The sequence below is a fragment of the Rhinolophus sinicus genome, chromosome 15 (genome assembly GCF_057876585.1).
Source record: "Rhinolophus sinicus isolate RSI-liver-muscle chromosome 15, RSI-T2T, whole genome shotgun sequence".
NCBI classification, from domain to species: domain Eukaryota; kingdom Metazoa; phylum Chordata; class Mammalia; order Chiroptera; family Rhinolophidae; genus Rhinolophus; species Rhinolophus sinicus.
The window spans coordinates 114,010,341-114,032,767 of NC_142515.1; the positions used below are offsets into that span (position 1 = coordinate 114,010,341).

Consider the following 22,427-nt stretch of genomic DNA (forward strand, 5'->3'; position numbering starts at 1 on the left):
ACCAATCTGATCTAATTGCCATTTAGAGACCACTACACCCAACAACAGCAGAAAATGCATTGTTCTCAAGTAAACATGGATCATTTACTACATAGACTACCTTTGGAGCAATGAGACCACATTTGGGGCAATGAAACAAGTCTAGTAAACTTCAAAGTAATGATAACATACAAATTATGTTCTCTGACCAAAAGTATTAAAGTGGAAAAATAACATTACACACGAAAAATTCCCAACTATTTGAAATTTTAAAAATATATTTCTAAATAACACCTGAGTTAAAATTCAACACCTATGTCCTAATCACATAAAAATTTTTAAAAATATTTTGAAGTGAATTACAATAAACACTATATATCAAGATATGTGGTATGAAAGCTAAAGCAGTCCTTATGAAAAAATTTATAGATTTAAATGTCTACATTCAAAAAATAAAGTGAAAAATCAATACTTCAATCTTAAAAATTAAAAGAAAATAATGAAATACAAAGGAAATAAAAGCAGAAACCAATGCAATGTAAATTGGACAATATGGTTTATCTGAAATAACAAAATTGATAAAATTCTAGGCAAGACTTATCAAGAAAACAGAAAACAAAAATCTTCGCCCTGACCGCTCTTCATTAGTGACGTATTCTCTCTCCTCAGAAAAACGTTTAATCCATTTGTACACTGCCATTTTCTTCATGGCAGTATCCCCATAAACTTGGACTAACATGTCCCTGATTTCACTTCCACGCTTGCCAAGTTTAATAATAATTTAATGTTTGTTCGTTGCTGTAATTCAAGCTCAGACATTCTCACGACGGCACACAAAAACATGCAATAATGAATGCCACTCAGCAAGACACCACCACACATTAACACGAACACAGCGGTGAGACACTAACATACAAGGTTATGAAACCTTACCGAGCTGTTTGTACAGTGCTGCCAATGCAAGCGCACGGTGGCAAGTTCATGAATTGTAAGACATCATGCGTATGTGTATATATGTATATATATACATATATATATACACATACACATATATATACACACACACATATATATGTGTATAGGTATGTGCATGTGTGCTCATGCACGCACACACACACACACACAATCACAGACCCAGCAATCCCACTCCAAGGTATTTATCCAAGAGAAATGAAAACATGAGTGCACAAAAACTCTTGTACACAATTGTTCATTCCAGCTTTGTTGAAACACTAAGAACTTTTCTATGAGCCACACTCCAAAGTCTTTCAGCACGTATTTTAAGAATAAATTCACATTAATGTCCACTCAGATTTCCATTTAAATATTGTAAGCAATATAAAAATGTGGCTTTCAGTATGCTACTATGAACAATACTATCTACAGGGCAAGTTGTCACACTTATGAAAAACACAGAAGTCTATATACAATTTGCTGTTTCAAATTCTATCCATTCCATTTTCTACCTGTTCCACCTAAATTCTTAAAAAATAACTCCCTTTCCTATTCTCACTACAGTGGAATTAGTCAAGTTCATGAATGATGCACCATCCCTGACAGGATAAAGCCACACAGAGCTCTCCACATTCTGGCTTTAAACCATGCCCTGCACTATGGCCAATTAAGCTACTGTTACGTTTTTATTAAAACACACACCTCATAAATATATTCATGTAAAAGAAAGACGGTAAAATTCCATTTGATTCCACAAATATTTGTTGCAGTTGTTGTCTTATCAAATGCTTTAAAGCAGGGCTTCTCCCCAGGGACCCTACTGACACATGAGAAGCCACCATGCTTTGCTGTGGAGGGCTGCCAGATGCTGAGGAGTTAGCAGCACTGCCCACCTCCATCCACCAGATGTCAACACCAACAGTCGGCCCAACCCCTCCCCAGCCCAGTTGTGACAATCAACACGTTTCGAGACAGAAAATCACTCAGTTGAGAACCTGTGACATAAGGAATTATCTCAATGTGTTTTCTTAAGACTTCTGATTCCTTAGGCCTTGGGCCTCCCTTCCTGAGTTTCCAAACTTTAACCAAATCTTCAAGATGTAATTTAATTATCAATTTTTCTAGTAAGCTCTCCCAGCCAGTCCCACTCCCTACTGCCCCTCAGCGCCCGGAGCACCTCAGACCGCCCTCTGAACTGTTATTTGCTTGTAAACTCTCCTGGGTCTGTGAGTCGCCTTACGGTCAGCCCTTTTGGTTTCTGGTTTAGTCTTGCATCCTCAGTGCCAAACACGGTGAATGATTGTTTAGGTACCTAAATGACATGCACTATAGAACACTTAAACAAATATTACTGCAGCTAATGTGCTACAGAAACATTCTCTTATTCAGTCCAATCGCATGGGCTTTTGGAAACATGTTCTTGACTCACTCTTTTAAAGTGACAAACAGTAAGGAAGCTCTCGTGCCTGTGGGTCTCTCGTGCCTCGTGCCTCTCACATATGCAGCTTCCCCTACTCATGTATTAAATGTGGTTGTTCTTTCTTGCTAAGTAAATAAACAAAACTAAAGTGGCAAACTGTATACAGTTCCATACACACAGAAGCTAAATAAAGTGCCTGGTGTAAAAGCACTCTTAAAACGCGTAATGCTTCAGATACGATAAATAGGTGATTTCATCCTCCCATCATCATCATGAAAATACAAACGGGTAAATTAGAAAAATAAGATGCATTTTGCCATCCTTTCAAAAGCGATATATTAGGAACTAGGCTAAATCAAACCAAACGTAGTATTTGAGATGTCAGATTACCGAGAGCAAAATGGGAAGCATTTTCTTTAAGCAGTCCCTGAATGCGATGTGTGGGAGAACTTCCCAGAATGGTAATTGTTTATCAAGCAAGTGTGTGGGGGTCACAGCACAGTGTAGCACGTGGCAAGCACGCCCAATGAAGCTAAAAGCATATTACATAACAAAGTTGGTGTGGCAGGGACAGGGGGTACAATACTTCCCCCTTCAGAGGAGAAAGCCGCCGCTCCTGACAGACTACAGCTTGCAATGGGGGAAACAACGCCACAGGATATTCTTCTCCAGCCTAAAATCTTTTACAGCCCACAGTTTGAAGTACGGCTGGTGTGGAATGGATGTTTATAGTCATTTTAATAACCTTGTTTTAATTATGGTTAGGTATATCTTTGTAGCTGTGTTCCTTTTTAAAAAGTTTTATTGAGATATAACTCACACCACAAATTTTACCTACTTATAATGTATAATTCAATAGCTTTTTAATATATTCAGAGTTGAATAGCCATCACCAAAATCAATTTAGCACATTTTCATTATCCCCCCAAAAAACTCATTAGAGGTCACTCTCCGTTCCCTTCCAAACCCCTCAGCCCTAAGAAGCCACTTATCTACTTTCTGTCTCTATAGATTTGCCTGTTCTGGATGCTTCATATAAATGGAATCATACACTATGTGGTCTTTTGTGACTAATTTATGTCACTTAGCATAGTTTTTAAGGTTCATCCACTGTGCAGCATGTGTTGGTTGTTCATTCATTTTCATTGCCAAAATGTATTTCGCTGTATGGATATAAACCACATTTTATCTATCCATTCATCAGCTGATAAAAAGTTGGGTTGTTTCCACTTTTTGGCTAGTATGAATGATGCCGCTATGAACATTCATGTACAAGTTTTTACGTAAACATAGGTTTTCATTTCTTGCCCATACAGCTAGGAGCAGAATTCCTGGGTCATATGGTAAATTCATGCTTAACTTTTAGGAGAATTGCCAACCTGTTTTCCAAAGCAGTTACACTATTTCCAATTCTATTCCCACCATCATTGTGTGAGAGTTCCAATTTCTCCACACCCTCACTAACACTTGTTATGATCTGACTTTTTCATTAGTCCTCCGAGTAGGTGTGAAGTGGTATCTCACTGAGGTTTTGATTTGCATTTCCCTGATGGCTAATGATGTTGAGCACTTTTCATGTGCTTACTGGCCACTTGTGTATTTTCTTTGAAGAAATGTCTAATTCAGATCTCCTGCCCATTTTTTAATTGGGTTATTTGTGAGTTATAAGAGTTCTTTATATATTCTGGATAAAAGTCTCTCATGAGATATACCATTTGCAACTATTTTCTCCATTCTGTGGATTGTCTTTTCACTTTTTTTTTTTTTTTTATGGTGTTCTTAGCATATGTGTCCTTAAATGCTACTTCTTAGCTAAGACAATCAAAGTCACCTTTTAGTGAACTGAGGGGAGAAAAATGAAGCACATATCCATCTAGCCATTGATAACGAAAGCAGCAATGGCTAACTGGAGACACACACACACAAGCCCCTCTCCCCTCATTCTTGGTAACAGATTCCCCAAGTATTAGAACAGTACATGGATGTCTGGAAACGAGACAGCAATTTCCCAGCCTCAGCATTTCCCAGTCTCCCGTACAACTAGGTGTAACCATACAACTCCATTCAGGCCAATGGTAAGTGAGCAAAAGCAGTGTGTGCAACCTTTGGAAAGTGTTCCTAAAACAAAAGACAGTGCTATAGGATAAATCAGAGCAGGCCTCTTGGGCTGAAAGTGACTAGGAGGCAAACCAGACACAATAGGGAGCAGGAACTGACACCAAAAAACATGGTACAATCCTTATCTGACCACCTTTAGGCTTCCTGAACAAGAGGAAAAAAACTTTTACACTGCTTAAGCCATCTTATTTTGAGTGTTTCTGTTAAAATGCAACCAAATCTGATCTGAATTCATGCAACAATTAAGGGAAAGGTCTGTATTTATATCTACACAGATCAAATGCAAGCCAAGACTCCATTTTGCAGTTTATGAAGTATTTCCTATTGTCACAATGTTACCTGACTACTTTTCCAACAAAAAGAAGAAAAAATAACAATATCAGGAAAGAAGACAAAATATATTTACGGTAAACATATACAATCAGTTGTGAAATTGCTCGCCATATGAAGGTACCCAATAGGAATTCTGTACGAACTCCATCAGAAACCCATTTGCAATACCTACATGTTCCCACATGGGTTAAGTTTATTTTCTTTAAGCAGAATGAAAACACTGGAGCTCACGGTGCTGCAGTGTGGCACAGAAAGGGACGCTGACTGACAGTCACCTGATTGAATCTAATCCCAGTTCTGTCACTTCTAAGCAACAATTCAATTTCATTTAATGCAGTTCAAATCTGGTGAATGCCCATACACAAAGCGTTGCATGTGGTGCTGCAGTACCAAGTAATAGTCATACTAAAATGGGGCTCCTACCCTCAATGAATTCATAATCTAACAGACAAGGAACAAACTACCTATGATTCCCAGAATTTACCCGGCCAGGACTCAGAGAAATAGACAAGAGAGGAGCCTACCTTATTCAAACTTTTCATTAAATAATACCTTCAAAGCCCCACAAATAGGATAGAAACCTCCAAGTACATTCAGTAGCCCTCTCCAGATTTTACTCCAAACATGAGAGTCCAACAACAACATACTGACAGTGGGGTGGGGGTGGCAGGACCCCAGGTCCCCCGCGAACACTGCGCACTGCTAACTTCAAATATGAATAGATGCTTCCCTGTTAAGACATGAAGAAGTAAAACAAAGACAGCAGGAGTTTGCTTTTCATCTGCGAAGTAGCATGATCCTAAAGGTTCAAGGAGACACATACATAAAGAAAGTTATTTTTCCAAGTTCACCAAAGAGCTTTAGAAAAAAAAGTACAATTAGCATGTATTATTTTGGAAAAAAATATTTACATATTAGTACTTATATGCCAGATGGAATTAATATACCTGTATAAAATGTTGGATCCAATAGAGTATACCTTTTCTCTTTCTCTTTCCCAAGAATTCTTGGAAAATTGACAAAAAACAATAGCTCCCACCTCTGCACTATTCCAAATGTCTCTTAGACATCCCAGAGAAAACACTGAGCAGGCAGCTGGTTATAAGAACCTGGAGTTCAGGGAAAAGATCCAGGTAGAGATAATAAATTCAGGAGTTACCAACATATGGATGACACTTAAAGTCATGAGGCTGGACAAAAATCATAGGGTTAGGGTTAGGGAGAAGAGATCTAAGAACCGAGCTCCGGAGAATTCCATCATTAAGAGATCTAGGAAATGAGGAATTGGCAAAGGAGCCTAAAAAATGAAATGCCAGTGGGGTGGCAGGGAAAAAAAAAAACAGGCAGGTGTGATGTCCTTGAGCCAAGTAAAGCGAGTGCATCATGGAGGAGAGAGTGGCCACGTCAGATGCTGCTGCCAGGAGTACAGGAGGCCGGAGAACTGACCAATGGACAGAGAACATGGGGGTCATGAAGACCTTAAGAAAAAAAAAACAATCTCAGTGGAGATATGGGGGCAAAGGCTTGATTGGAGGGGATCCAAAGAAAAGAGGAGGAAGGAAATTTGAGACCTTAATATAATAGTTTTTGAAGGATTTTTGCTGTTGATGAGAGAAAAGAAATGGGCAGTAGATGAAAAAGAAGACTGGTCAAGACAGGGGATTTTCATTGGTGATGGTGATGGCTTTTTTTTTTTTTTAAATGGATGAAATAAGAGTATTTTGTATGCTGATGGGAATAATCCAGTAGGAAGGGCAAAACTAATGTTAATGAGAAAAGAAAAGAAAGAATGGCTTGAGGGCTGTTCTGGATTAGCAGAGAGAGAAAGGGTAGAGGAAATGCAAACAGCTGAGGCACATCTGGCCTCAGGAACACACACAGCTCCCACAGTAATGGAGGCAAGGCAGGGAATCAGCACTGATGACGACGTGAGTATATGGCAATGGACAATCTCTTCTAGTTGATTCTGTTTTCACACACACACACACACACACACACACACACACACACACCCAATAGGACAGAAAATCATCAGGAAAGGAATCAGACAGAGAGAGAGGAAAATGTGAAATATGCATCAACCAGGCCAATGAAGGAACTAAGAAAATGTAATACGATTAATAGTTACATATAATGGCCTATTTGAGGCTAGTGGTCATGAATTTGAAGTGATCCCTGTGAACATGATTGAACACATCTCTCCAGGAAAAGAGAAGAGTTGAATCTTAGTTAAGTGGGGTTGTGCACCAAGTAGGAAGAAAGGGCAATGGAGTTCGGTGTTTTTAGAAGAGCAACTAGAATGACTGCGATTTACACCAGGTAAGAAAAGCAGTGAGGGTGTGCAGGGGCTGGGGAACGGCAGAAGCAACTGCTTACAGGCCTTCTGGGGCATCTAAGGACACTTATTAGAAAAGAGTGAGCGGTGAAGGACAGAAGGCAGTGTTAGAAAGAGAAAGCCTTGCAACTGAGATTACAGAGGGGGTTGCAGACCCTCGCGATGAGAAGATCACAGGCATGACCATGAGAGGAATGGCAGTCGTAGGGTAAAGAGCAAGATGACAGATGGAGACGAGTTCACAGGAGTCAAGAAGCAAAGTGACAAAAGGATCATCTTAAGTGATACTGAACTTAGCAAGAATTATAAAAGGAGTAGAATTGGAGATGTGCCAGGTAAGGAGCTAAAGCTTCTAAAAGCCGTTCAAAACACACAAGAAAGTAAGAAAAACACAGATTGTAGAGAAACACACTTTGAAGGTGAAAGCACGTGAATGGGCAGGTAAAGAGAAGACCACCATCGAGAGACCCCAGAAATCTGGGGAGCACCAGCATGGTTCACTGACACAGAAGTCACAGGATGCTCAGAGAAGTGCGGGAGGTAGAAGGGAAGACCCAGGCAAACGCTGCTGAAGCTGCCAAGTGCTACACCCGGCATCCTCCTGGGTTTCTCACTGACCGACCCACAGGAATAGCAATCAGACTCAATGACCAAAACGGAAGTCATCCTCTTCCTCCATCCTTAGCCCGCCTGGGTTTTCCATCTTAGCAAATGGCGCCATCTAGTTACTCCAGCCAGGAAACTCCTCCTCCTTTACCTGAGACTCCAACAACCAATTCAGTTCTGAATGTGTCTCTCAAAATCCTTTCAAGTGGATGCCCTCTCCTCCACTCCCGCTGCCACCACACCAGTTCATGGCCCTTTCCTCCACTCTTGCCACGTCCAAACCTTTCTGCCAGAGTGAGCTTTAGCAGATATAATTATGTTACTCACTGCCCAGCTTAAAACCATTTAATGAATTAAGCTCCACAGGGCAAGGTAAGCAAGCCCTCGCCCACACGTCCAGCCTCCTCTTCCACTCTCCCTGGCTCTCCGCTCCAGTGAAGGGACCTCTCCAGGGGACCTCACATGGGTCATGTCCTTGTCTCCAGGCCTTCACGCTTGCTATTCACTCTGCCTAAAATATAAGTTAAGTCTCAACCCCAGCTGACTGCAAATCATCTTTCAGTTATCCACTTAGATGTCCAATCCTCTGTAAGCCTTTCTTTAATCATCTATGGTAGATTCGTAGTCTCCCTGCCACAAGTTCCTAGAAGAAGCTCTGGGTATCAATATAGTTAAATATTCCTGCCAGAAGGAAGCTAAAAGGGTAGGAGTCCAGGCATCCTACCCATTTTAATAGGGAAACTCTTTTTTGTGTGTTTTGCATATGCAGAAAATTTTAAGAGGGTCTCCCTAGAAAGCACTTTGAAAACCACTAGAGTCCATCACTTCTAAGGACGTCCCCAGTTCTGAGAGTCTCCTTATAAGGTATTATCCTTACTAGATAAAAATAACTAAGTTTCCCTGTTAACCTGTGTGAGGGGTGGGAAGAGGTTGCAGTCATTAGAAGGGTCAGGTTGAGGAAGAGCATTAGGTACCATCAAGGTCTTAGAGAAAATATGGAGTTTGGAAAAAATAATGCAGGTTGTATTAAAACAATGTATGAGGAACTAGAGGTACCCTGCTTTCAAAACAAATCCGATGAACCTCATTTAGCACATTTTCTAGTAGACGTCACTGCTGACTCACCTTCGTCAATTATTTAGGAAATACCACAATTACAAGGTACCACTCTGAGGACTATAGCACAGTGGTTGAGAGCTTGGGCTCTGGAAGCAGAATGTAGGAGACGCAGCTCTTTCACATCCTAGCTAGGTCTCAAGCTCTCTATGTCCCAGTTCCCCATCCTAAAACAGGAAGGATAATATCGACCTGATAGAGGTGTGGGGAGCATTAAACGAGATAAAGCACAGAAGAGCACTGTCTGGCACTTAGAAAGAACTCAACACATGCTCAATATGGGAGGCCCAAGTTGGATTACACAGCCAAAACCTTTTCTCAAAATTTTTGAACCAGTCCTTACTGGCTTGAAATTTAACATTTTTCATTTTTTTATCTATCTTGGTGAAATGCTCATTAAACCACCTGTCCTTTTCATGTCAGTGCCAAATTTATCATGACGCTTAAGGGCATATTTTCATGTGCCTGGTTTTCAATTTGTTTACCAGAAAGTAAAGCACAAATCTTCCCTCTCTACACCAACCCCATTAACTTAGTTACGTCATCTAAGGGAAGAGGAACCATTATTTTTGTATTCTTGGGTCCTGACCTGAAATGAACTATTGTTTAAAAAAAAAAAGTTTCATAAAGTTGTATTATACAAATATGACACAGTCTTATCTAAACATTATTGTTGCCAAAACCAGAGCTTGCAAGGAAACACACACACACACACACACGCACAAGTACCATGATTTTCCTTGGTGCTACAGGAAGACCCAGAATAAATGCCAGACAAGAAAACTGACAAGTGAACTTTTTTCTTTTTCTTACTTCCTTTTTTCTCTGGTAAAGATTCTTTTATAACTAAATAACTGAAAAGGCATACAATAAGAAAAAACACTACTCTTTTAATAAACAAAGCACAGCTAAGACCCTCCCTCACATACAGAGTATGCGCACGGAAAATTCCCACACGCAAAAATGAGTATCATTCTGGACTGATAACCACCACCACCTCTTTTTCGCTTTGTCATCAATGCTATCACTTTCACTGCGTCTTTTAGTGCCACACAGTAGGCTTGGATGAACCATGAAATGCTCCAAGGTTATTCTGTAAGTTGACAACACTGGTTAGAATGACTCCAAACATCACCCAAGATTAAGCTATCACCCCACAGCTAAACATAGTGACCAAGACTAAACAGCTCACAATGAGTAATACACTGACTGGAAATGTAATAACATAACATTCTTTCAGGTCTTGGAAATCGCCGTTGCAATTTACCTCCATTTTTGTTTTAAATCATTTTTAAAAATGATTCTTTCATGAAATCCAGTAATTCCAGTAACTTACCGGTCAGCAGCTTCTACATCAAAACAAAATCTTCTGTCAATGGAGTCAGTATGCCTTTTGGTACATTCTTTCAAAAAGAACACCTCTCCATCGCCCTGCAAATAATCATTTTAAACATTCTCAAAAATGATAATACAAACATGTATACACTGAGGCATCCTATATTAGGGGTGGGGAAGGTTCAAGATTTTATGTCTCCTTTATCCTATTCTCTTTCAAACTAGTTTATTTAAACACTGTTTAGAATCTTAACCATTTCTGCCATTCTCCTTTCCTTAAGGTTTTCTAGATCCTGCTTTAATGACAGGATCTAGACAATAACATTAAACCAGAACTTATGAGTGCTAATTTTAAGAGCAGGATTAACAAAAACAGTTTCCACATGCCAGAGTATTTGTTATGCTTCTACCGTACTCTTTTAAAAAGAATGACAATTTGTTTTTATTTCATATTATACTATGCCATATAAACTAGCCAGCAGGTGACCATTTTTGACCTACAGAATCTACCTAAAAAGGCCTTAGATCAGCTATCGTGATCATCTAAAGCCAGAACCACTGAATCTGTGTGGCTCCCATATATCCTAAAAGAACTACCCTGCATTATCTTAATTTTTTATGGTACCATTTTAGCTCACTAAACCATCCTCTCTAAAAGCATGAAAAGGAGGTAGAGGACGGGAGACAGAAGCAATGCAGGAACACAGGTCCTCAGTAGAACCGTAAGAAATCTGAGTTCACACTTATAGAATATTTTAACATTTTCTCTTAGGTTGGTGCAAAAGTAATTGTGGTTTAAAAGGTTAATAATTGCAAAAACCGTAGTTCCGTTTGCACCAACCTAATAGACTATGAGGATCTCCACGTAATATTAAACATTCAAATATACAAACACTCCAAATATCACAGTCATTATATTCTAATACTTTTTTTGTTTTTGTTTTTATTTGGTGGCTGAAAGAGACAGGCATCACAGAGCAGACGTATCTTAGGATGTGAGTTAGCTCTGACAGGAAACAGACTCTACCCTCACGCTCAATCCTAACTCTACCAGCTTTCCGAGTATCATCCCCACTTCTTCCTCTGCCCCATACCCTTGAGTTTCCAAGTCTATTTCATTATTACAAAAATGTACTTGTATTATAAGCTGCTTTAAATATATATTGTTTTCCAGGAAGCTACAAAGTATATGCACATAGACAGTAAACTTGGGTTAGTTCTGTATTCACACAAACAAAATCATGCCTAGCCACCCAGCAAGCAAGGAATTGACCTTCTTTCCTAAAATGTGTTAACCAATGATGTTCCACACTGGTATCAGACTCCAGAGTATTGCTATGAGCTGCAGGTTCTATTTAAAACACATATAAAGATCACCTTTCCTGCAGAGCCAACACCCATGGGCGCCTGGCCCTTTTCTTGCTAGCGTGCATTATTTTTGCTATTGTTATGAGAGAAGTGAACTAAATGGGGAATACCTAAGACAGATCTTGGAAAGCCTAAGTGAAAAACAGTAAAATTCATTATAGATCATCTACTCTATGTTTTCAGGGTGTGAATATCTGTGTGCATGTCAGATTTTCTGTGTCAAGTCAGACCACTGACTCATGAAAGCTTGTAGTAGTTGTTAATTTTATTGTCCAATAACAAGGACATAAAAGAATTCTAACCTTAAAAAAAAAAAATTGACCATAAAAACCCATGCACTCACATCAGAAAACACGAATTTTTGTTTTCTAGCCTATTTTATTTAGAAACAAAACAAAAAAAAGCTTTTAATCCTGAACACAAAATAAAATGTATTTATCATTAATGAATATAAATACCATTAAAACAACACCCTCAAAGACTCCCTCACATAGAATACAAAATGTAAAATCAAATTACTTACAAGTTTCCCCCCAGATCTGTGCTCAAATGGGATTATGTTGAATTTCTTGGCCGCTTTCCGATACATGCAGTAGTGTTTGACCCAACTGGAACCAAATGGAGCAGGCCCTGCAATAAGAAACAGAACTTTCGATTTTTCCTCATAAATAAGCAAATATGCAGAGTTCCAAACACATCATGAAAGAGGAAAAAACCCAATAAAGCAGCAACTAAGACAGTTCAAGGAAACAAACCAGAAACACTAAATGGTTCTAAAAAAAAAAAGGGAAAAATGAGGGGAATAAGAAGCCTCAGAGATCGCTGGAGAAAAGGTCCTATTAGTTTTCAGCAACACAGAAGGGACTTAAAGACATAGTTTACAGCCATCTGCAATCAACCTGACAATTACAGTAAGAAAAAACTCTCTCAGATTGGTGTGGAAAGAAAGGACGTGAAGGAAAAACACAAGCGTGTCCCTCTTGACTTTAACTTGGAGAAGCAGCTTGTGGGGGAGGCGGGAGGGTACACACATGGGGCATGCAGTGTTTCACAGCATTTTATACAAGGGACTTGAACATCCAAGGATTTTGGTATCTGGGGGGTCCTGGAACCAACCCCCCGAGAATACTGAGGGACAACTGTGAGAGAGAGAGCGTGTTTGTGTGTGTGTGTGTGTGTGTGTGTGTGTGTATGTGTGTTAGTGATAAGGATGGGGTGAGGCAAAAGGGGAAAAGAGGACCTGCCGCTTCAGCCTTACACCAAGTTCTGGCTCCCTTACAAGCAAGTTTTAACAGTGGGGTGCAGGACTCAGGGGTGTGGCTGGAAAGCAAGGTGCTCACAGAGTTCCTAACCTCACCGCCCCCTCCTAAAGCAGGACTGTGTCTTCCCCCAAAATGTAAAATACACCTTCTAGGATAGGAGGGGGCAAAGAAAGTGGTAGGAATAATTATTTCAAAAATGTCAGAGTAATTACAATAAGAGGCTATAAAATAATTTTCAATGAGCTATTCATTACTATTGGAGGCCTCTTACTTTTTTCCTGTACATACAGGTAGCCTTCTGCTGTGAACTGACTTGCTCGTTTGTGGTCTCTGGGATTCTGTCTGATTTTGTTCATAAGCTCTTCCACTTCTGACCGTGTTCCTTCAAAACGATTCCTCGTCTGAAAGAGATTAAAACACACACGTAAGTTTTAAGTTCTTACATGATTTTTTTCACGTATATTTTTAAGTCTCTGGATAACTATAATTAAATTGTAGTATTCTTCTATTAATTTCTCAAAACATACCCATTCTTTCCAGTGTGTCTTTTGTTGAGAAAAGAAAATAAAACATAGTGGTAAAGTAGCCAACAGAGTAGTCAAGGTAACGGGGTTATTGACTTTTGAACCTTGCTAACATCAAAAATAATTGTATTATTCAACATAAGAATCTCTGCATCCAAGTCACACAATATCACTAAATCTTAGAATTGAAAGAAAAATAGGTCATAAAATATCCATCTGGGAAGTCTTTCCTTTGTAACAATCAATCTGATTCATTATCACTATTATATTAGCAACATGGGTAAGTGATCAGAATCTTAAAAACTTAATTCTTCTTTTAAACTAATAAATAAATGAGAGTGTCATTTTTTTCTGAGGCCATGGCAATTGCACTTGAAAATGACAGTTCTTCTCACAAAAAGAAGAAAAAAATCTCACCTACAAATAATGTCTGATATCTGAGGCGACCAAGCACATTTCTGACCCACAGGACACTTGGTTTGCCAATGTCTCTGTCAAGTGGCTACACTGACAACGCACATACAAGGCAAAGCAACAAAATTACCTAAGCGACTGATGAGTCAGCACTGGTGAGTTTATGAATATCTCTGCCACCCATCCTCAAAAATAACTGTATTAATACCGAAAAACTGCTAATGTGAAACGGTGGAGGAGCTGAGATGAAAATGACTCCTTGCAGGACTACAGAGAGGTGGGACTCATTTGTTGATGGTCAGTTCCTTCTCGCCACCCATGTCTCATGTCCCCATCTTAATACTGATTATACCGACTTTATTCTCCTTCTTCGTCACTTGGCTGAGAGTCCCTCCAAATCCTCACTTCTCTCCCTCTGTGTTTGTGTGTGTCTGTGTGTGTTATACATATACATCTATACATACAAATATATATGCATGCCATATATGTTAAGATGCCATACCCACCCACCCACCCACCCACCCACACTCCTATTTACCACATGAGTTGTACCCAATACTCTCATTATTTATGCTAATTCTAACACTGTCCTAGATTTGACCAGTGGGGCCCCTTCTGGCTGGCTCCAGTGCCTTCTGACACGCCCCCTAATTCTGAGTAATCCCTTGCTTTCTGATTCAAAAAGGAGTCCCAGGTTGATGTTTTTCTCTGTCTCAGTCACCCCAGATGCTGAGACACAGCTGGCCTCCAGGGTGTGCAGTCTGTGCACTCACACAGGGACCCGTGCTCAGATCTCCCACTTGGCGTAATGCTCTGCTGCTGTCCTGAAATGCTTCATTGTTTAACAAGGGGCTCCGCCGTGCCTTCTTGTTGAAGGCTGGCCCCACAACTATAGATCCAGTTCTGTCTGAAGGTTCTCATCAAAGCCAGCCCTGCACTTGATAGATGAGGTCCAGACAGAAAAAGTGAATTTCCACAAGTTAGACAGCCAGTCAGTGCAGGGAAGAAATCAGGATAATCTAATCTTCTAAACTATGTAATGCTCTTTTTACAACACTGTGTTCTGCTGCCTGCAAAAGTATTCTGAAAAGTCGCAGAACCACTGGACTAAATACTCTACCACTTACAGAGATATTTGGAAGTTAGGACTAATCTATATATACATTGTGTTATTTTTTAAAATTCTGTTACATTATATGCATTGATGGGGAGGGGGATTTACTCTTTTAGTCATTTAATCCAGTTGAATGTCTAAACAATGCACAAATACAAACTGACATGATTTACAAAATTCAAGAGATTTTATTACCTATATTCCCAAATGTAGAGAACTAAAAAGCATAGAAACAAAACCTACACAGAAAACATTCATACTCAATTTCTAAGATTTGAAGAAATTTAAAGTCAGGCAGCAAACAGCACAGAGATTCCTATTCTTCTACTTGAATGTCTTTTGAGTGTAGACTAAGAGTTTGTCCCAAAATTCACTGTCTTTCTAACAAGGTCTAAAATTGTACTAAACATAACCTGAATAGCTTTTCACTTCCAAAATCAACTACAGTATTGAGAAGAAACACATCTACCACCTTCTGATCAAAATCACATACATTATATTGTTTAACAGATAAAGTTCTCCAAAATCTCTTTCTCCAAGACCTAATCAAAAGCCTGTATTTTCCACAAAAATAAAGCAAACAGCAACTGTGAACACAATACATTAGTGAATATGCCTAAAACACAGGGAAAAAATTCCTCGTGCCATAAGTCTACCTGGGAAAAAAATTCAAGTAAGATATACAGGTACAAGAGAAAAAACTCAGATTGTTATAATTGAACTGCCTTAAATCTAAAGTAGAAAGCTCTTTTGTCTGCTTTTTACATAGAGGACTCACAGTTACATTACAAAGCTTATCCTTAGAACTGCTACAAAAAGTGCAGTCTGACTATAGTTAACAGTTCTGTATAGGATATTTAAAAGCTGATAGAAGAGCAGATCCTAAGATTTCTCACCACAAGGAAAAAAAATGGGGGGGGGTAACTGTATAAGGTGATGGACATTAACTAAACTTACTGTGGCCATCATTTTGCCATATATGTAAGTCAAGTAACTGTGTTACAGACCTTAAACTTACACAGTATTGTCTGTCAATTATATCTCAATAAAACTGGAGAACTAAAAATTAAAAATAAACAAATTATGTGACTTTTGATTATAAAAACATACTTAGTGACGTTTCTGAAAACCATAGAAAAATAAATTACATGGAATAAAAAAAGAGCCACCAGGCGGCAGAGTTCCCTGAGCCTCACCCAGTTGGAGAGACGTTTGCTACACTGAGAAGCAACCAGAAGGTGGCAATGCAGCCTTAGCTTCTCAGTACCAAGCGATCAGCCTGGTCTTAGTGCAAGGCTTTTCATCTAAGAGAACAGTTCAAAATTCGCATCTCAAACACCTGGGATACCAGAAAGCTTTCATTTCCTTACATTCTGAATGTTGATCTGTAGTTCCATTTTGTAGTGATTGAAGTCTTTGGCAAGTTCGTGGCCTTGATGATAGAAAGTAAACATTCCCTGAAAAAATGACAGCATCTAAGACAAAGAAGAGCGACATTAGCACACAAAAACTCGGGGTGGGGAGGGGGAGAATAAAAACAGCCACTTATCCCCACCCCCACATCTCACTGTGATTCTACCGAAGTAAAATAAAAGGAAGTCACTAGAATTCAATTAAACCTAGCTGTATGTTATTTATTCATTTGTCCTTATAAAAAAAGAAGGCTTTATAATTTTTCTTTAAATAGCAGAGGCATTATACAGCTCTTATAATATGCCGTCTAGAAGAAATGTTGTCTTTAATCGAGAATGCCTATATTCATTTATAACTGAAACCTTTCACTGTAGGTCAGTAGAAGCTACAAGGAACACGAAATCACAGAATCAAACAGCTAACAGCTCTTTCCAACGGCATATCCAGGGCAACCTCCCTGCTTTGCTGACCAGGACATTCGGTGGTGACCAGGCAGAGAGGGGCAGAGGCAGGCGGGTAATTAAGCCCTACCTACTCTCTACCTGCCCTTCTTGATTAGAAAGAAAGCAGCAACTCCTGCCCCACAGATGATCAAATCTAAGCGAGTAAAGTGATGTAGGGTGAGAGTTAGGAAACCCTGAAATTCATTTTCTTCAGATGTCATCTAGGGGAATGATTAGGACTTTGGGACTCTGAGTCAAGGGGCCAGCAGGGTGAATTCCCAACATCAACAATGTTATGACACCTTGGGCAAATTACTGAAACTTTCCCAACTTCAATTTCCTTATTTGCTGAGATAATAAAAATATCTCCTTATTCAGTTACTGGAAGGGACAAAATGCATGAACACAGTAAAGGACTAAGAACAATGACATGAACAATGCGTGATCACTGTAAACACTCTATAAATGTAGTCCGTTGTTGTCATTTCACATAACAAGAAAGCTTTAAGAAGGATAATTTGTTTTCTCTAATTTAGGTTCATTCTAGTACTCCAATTGGACTATAGCTTCCATGAATGTCAATTTTTAATTAATCATTACCTGATTACTTTTTTGTTTCTCAAAATTATAGACACAATGGGTCAATTGCAAGGTATGTGAATTATATCGCACTAAAGCTATGTTTTTTAAAAAAATCACACAAACATCTACTTTCAAATTAAAATTTAAATTGAGACTCATGAATTGCAGTTTCTCGATTTTCTTGCTAAAACCCACCGTATGAAATACCCTTTATATTTTGATTCAGAAAATAAACATATTCATGTATGTGCATAGACATTAGTACATAAAGAACGGAAGCTATTAGAATACCTATCTATAAGCACAAACAAAAATCATGTGTTTCTAAAATAAGTATAAAGAAAGGTCAGAGTAACGCACAAAATAGTTTCAAATGTTCCACACACTAGTTCTTAACTTAGGTTGCCATACACATTGTGACTAGTTTTAGAAATAATTCGTTACCAGTAATTGTTGAAAGTGCCAAAGTCTGGATTGGTGTACGTGCTTTAGAAACAGACTTGAGTGGAGTGAAGTTTATCACACCAGCAACCCCACTCTCACGCACATTCCAATATAAATTCTTTTACGGGGATTTTCATTAAAGGATGGAACTACAAAAGGATGGCAGATAATGCATCTGATTTCAGAGCTCTTGAGACCACGTAGCAAAAGAAATACTATTCATTGCATGTTGCTGTGCAACTAAAGCTGAGAACCACTGACCTGTCAGTGATTCCTTGCCTTTGTGGCTATCTGCGTCCACCTTTTACAATTTATGATGTCTTACTTCATATGTCTGCACTACAGCCTCTAGCAATCATAGATTAGGTCTGAAAAGAAAAGCATGTCTATGCTATCACAAAAATCCAGTAGCAGAACAGCCTGCTATAATACTTACAGGTTCCACAAACTCAAACTTCTTTCTCTCTTGGATTTCCTGAAGCTTACATACATATTCAAGAGACAGTTCATAAAAGTGCTGCCGGTTCTGCTCCACTTGGATGTCTGCCTGAATTAACATAATTGAGGCTGGTCAAATTAGAGACAGTGAGGAGTGAAACTCTTGATCAGAGGTCAGAGAAACTACAGTCTGCTGCCTGTTTTCCTAAATAAAGCTGTATTGGAACATAGTCATAACTATTCATTTGTGTACTTTCTATGGCTACTTTCCTGCTACAACCAAACTGAGCAGGTACTCGGGACCTCACGGTCTGCGAACGTCTAACATATTTACTGTCTGACTCTGCAGAAAAAGGTTGCCGGCCCCTGCTCTCTATGATGAGGTTGACCCCAAAGGATTGAAGCTCAAACAGTAAGGCTCTTCATGAAAAACTCACCCAAACAACTGACATCCAAGGTTGAACTACACACACAGAATCCAAATCACATAAACATCATTTCCATTAACAAATCCTCTAAGTCTGAGGTCGGCCTGGGAAAAAGGGTGGGGGAAGTTCCAGTCACATCAGCATTAGGGAGCGAAGGCAGCAGGTGAAAAAGTGGCAGCAATGGACCTCATCTCCAGAGCCAGGCTCTCAAAGGCAGGTCAGGGCCTGAAGCCCCAATGCGGGAAGTTACGCTCCTAAGCCCGCACACGGTCTTATCCCCGGGGAGTGAACGGGCACAAGAGTCAGGGGACTTCTTTGAAAAACGGTCCTAGCTAATCTCGTCTAACTAGAAAGAAAGTGGGAGAGGAGTGTAGTTCCGTGGGGGTGTCAGGTCAGGGAGGGTGGGGCCCTGGGCCTCGGAGGGAGTTATCAGAAGGGACTGAGAAGAGGAGCAACACGAAGGCTCACTGGGCTGGTTGGACATAAGATAAACCAGGAATACATTGGTGGGAGCAGGGAGGCCAATTAGGAGGACTTTGCAGTAATCTGTTGAGAGATGCCGGCAGCATGGGCCAGGGTGATGGCAGTCAGACGAAGAGGCTATATTCTGAGTATATTCTGAAACTAAAGAAGACACACTGACAGGTGTGGGATGTGAGGGACAGGGCGAAGGATGGCTCTGAACATTCTGCCTAAGCAAGGTTTAGAATGAGATAACCTAATTCAACAGTGAAGTGGAAGCGGAAATTAACTCCGGGCATGAAAATCCCTTCAGGATACCTGAAAAGAAAGATAAGGGGAGAAGAGAGGTAGCATGAAGACAACCTATAAAAACAGCTGTCATTTTAAAATTGACAGAGTAGGGGATGAGGGAGCAGATGTAACAATTGCGTGGTTTTCTATATAGTACGAAACATGGAGAGAATGGAGGGAACCCCACCTACCTACAGTATTGTAGTGAGATTAAGAGGTATAAAAGCTCCTTTCTCTCTTATAAACTGTCGAATGCCATCCAAATGTCAGTCAAAGGTATTAAAGAGACAAAAGAGAATGACATGTGGGTAATGTCAACATGACCACACACACGCACACCCAGTTTGCAACTAAATATCTGACATTTTAAATATAACCCAGGTTTATACTAGAGTCAATTTGTTAGTGTCTTTTTGATGATTCTTCCGTAAATATATATTATAGTGGTATATTATACCCAGATTTTTTATGTGTTTAAAAATAAACGAGAAAAAGAAAATCACACTCTTGTGGGATGAGTTAAGAGCCTCCCAGCTGCAAATAGCCTTGTTTTTCATGAAAGCATATGTTCCAAATTGTAAACCATTGAGTTTCCATTCATGCGTGCGAGAAAGGAAAAGCAAGTGGCAGGAATTTTAGAAGAGATAGAGAAGATGAAAGATTAAAATATAAATTCCTTTCTCCTTACGTGTGGTGCCTCCAAAAAAAAAAAAAATGAGTCTATTAACAAAAGTTAAACAGATGTTCTCCTTCCAATGAATCAAAACCTCCCAAATTTTCAGCATTAAATCAGATTAACGCTGCCTTCACATAAAACCAAAATGGTATATGAGCTTATTAAATTCATTTCTTCAAGAAATCTTGAAAGCCAATCAATTAATCTATTCCTAAAAATATCTGCTCTTCAGTAATGATGGTTAAAATTGTTCCTATGAAAATACTCAGAATCAAAGATTTTAATACTATGAATCCATACTTAATCACTATAAGATGTATTAATTATTTTGTGTCTTTTCCCACAAGAACTCTTTTTTCTTAATTGATGGGAATACGTGTTCATTTTTTTCCATCTCTAATAATCCTAGATGAAAAGTTTTCAAAAGAAAAGCACCTGAAAAAAAAGATATGCAAATATACAGTGATGGGCACACAATGCAATACAGATGATGTATTATAGAATTGTACACTTGAAACTTATATAATCTTATTAACCAATGCCACCCCAATAAATTTTTTAAAATTTTTAAAAAGGTATGCACTGCTTATTAAATTTTAGAAACAAATTAACAGAAAAATAAAAACAATACCTCTTGTAAATGTGAGTCTTTCTTTTTTGCTGATAAATTCAAATGCTTATCAATTAGGCTATAGTTCTTTTCTGTCTCTTTGTCAAACTTCTTTTTTTCTTCCTACAAATGAGAAAAACACAGACAACTATGATTCAACAGGAAAAAATGCATGCACATAGTAAATCCACTGGGAAGCTCAAAATATGAAAATATTCTGAAAAAAAAAAAAGTACCATAAATTTAGTGTGATAAAATTATCTGAAAAAAATCTATCTGTACCCAGGCCACTGTTTATTAATCACTAAGACAGCATTAGAATTCAAGAGTCACTTATCTTTTTGTTTCTTCCTTTAATGGGCTTTTTACCAAGTCTGTTATTTTTCAACTCTTTCTCCTTATCAGTGTTTAGAATTAATGTCCTGTCACTTGTCCCTCATTTTTAAAAAATTTAAAAAGAAGAACACATAATAAGAACGTTAAGCTTAAAAATGAAACTTGCCACAGATTTTGGCATGGATATTGAATTCATTTAAAACTAAGTTTTTCTCTCCATAAAAAAATCACCATTACATTGGGGGGAAAAAGAAACCTCTTGGGAAAGGGTTTCCCTCACTGTCCAGTATGAATATAAGATCCTCTGAGCAGAAATGTCATGTCTTCCCACCCTTAGCAATGATTTCTAGAACACTATCAAAAAACCTAAAATAATACTGACGTACTTGTACTGAGGCCCTGTGGAGAACATTACAAACATTTCTGACTGCCTACAACTAGTCTTTGCTTTCCTTTTGCAAAACAAGTAACCAAAACGTTAAACGCAGAGAAGACAGTCTACCTCCCCTAATACTAACAACTGAAGCAGATTTTTAGTAAACATTTCTGAGCACCAATGACAGCACACTATGTCCTCACCCTATCAAAATGTTTCCATTACCTTGAAGCTCTCCCTAATTCTCCAAGGCCTCCTGCAAAGGAACATTCTCTTCCCTATTTTCCAACTTCTATTTTCTAAAGTAAAAATAACGACCTAGGTCAGCCCTTTCTGGTATGATGTTTTTGCTATTAGGCAAAGAGATGGAATAAAGCACATAAATTCTATTTCTTCGCCTTTATCATTATTTTCTTCACTACATGGGATAACAAAATGGTTGTTGTAGGAACCTAGGACAGAGCCTCTACCAGCTCCCCTGAAGGTCCTCAATTAATCCCCACATTAAAGGAGGAAAGAAAGACTCAGGAACGGATATTTCTTCCCATTTCTACTGCAAGTTTAATTACAAACTAGCTGCACAACTTTGGGGGGGGGGAAAGCATTTAACAACAGAGAACCTTAGTTTTCTTCTTGAAAAGATCAGGGATTTATTTTATTTATTTTTTTAGCTCACTCATAAATCCAACCCTAATATTCTGTGATCCTATGATTCACTTATGTGTAAGAAAATTTGAAATTTTTGAGAAACAGAGGCACTTTTTCTTTATGCCCTGGGTTTAATTTATAACTTTTATGTTTATTTTTATTTATGGCATTACTATTTGGTTCCTCTGTCTTCTGCTTTTCATTATTACTGTCTTCATCAGTTATTTTAATAACTAACAGAAAAAATCAAGGAAAACAAACCTATGGCCATTATTTCAAAATCTCCGCTATTTTAAGAAGTTGATATTGTAGAGTGCAGAGGTCTCAAGTTCTAGCCCTGGTCACTTAGGACGCTGTGACCCTGCCCCAGTGTCACAGCATTCTCTGAGCATCAGTTTTTCA

The 22,427-nt window shown here is 38.8% G+C and overlaps 1 protein-coding gene across 3 annotated transcripts in view; it reads right to left on the reverse strand.

Moving 5' to 3' along the window:
- ARHGAP10 (Rho GTPase activating protein 10) overlaps positions 1–22,427 on the reverse strand; it is a 244,328-nt gene that overhangs the window by 123,940 nt on the left and 97,961 nt on the right. For all 3 annotated transcript variants that reach the window (XM_074338459.2, XM_074338458.2, XM_019730730.3), the window contains 6 exons: positions 20,687–20,788; positions 18,197–18,307; positions 16,249–16,353; positions 13,098–13,227; positions 12,088–12,194; positions 10,198–10,292 (listed from right to left, as the gene is read on the reverse strand). In XM_074338459.2, coding sequence (XP_074194560.1) covers positions 10,198–10,292; positions 12,088–12,194; positions 13,098–13,227; positions 16,249–16,353; positions 18,197–18,307; positions 20,687–20,788 — 650 coding nt within the window. The remainder of the gene's footprint in view (positions 1–10,197; positions 10,293–12,087; positions 12,195–13,097; positions 13,228–16,248; positions 16,354–18,196; positions 18,308–20,686; positions 20,789–22,427) is intronic.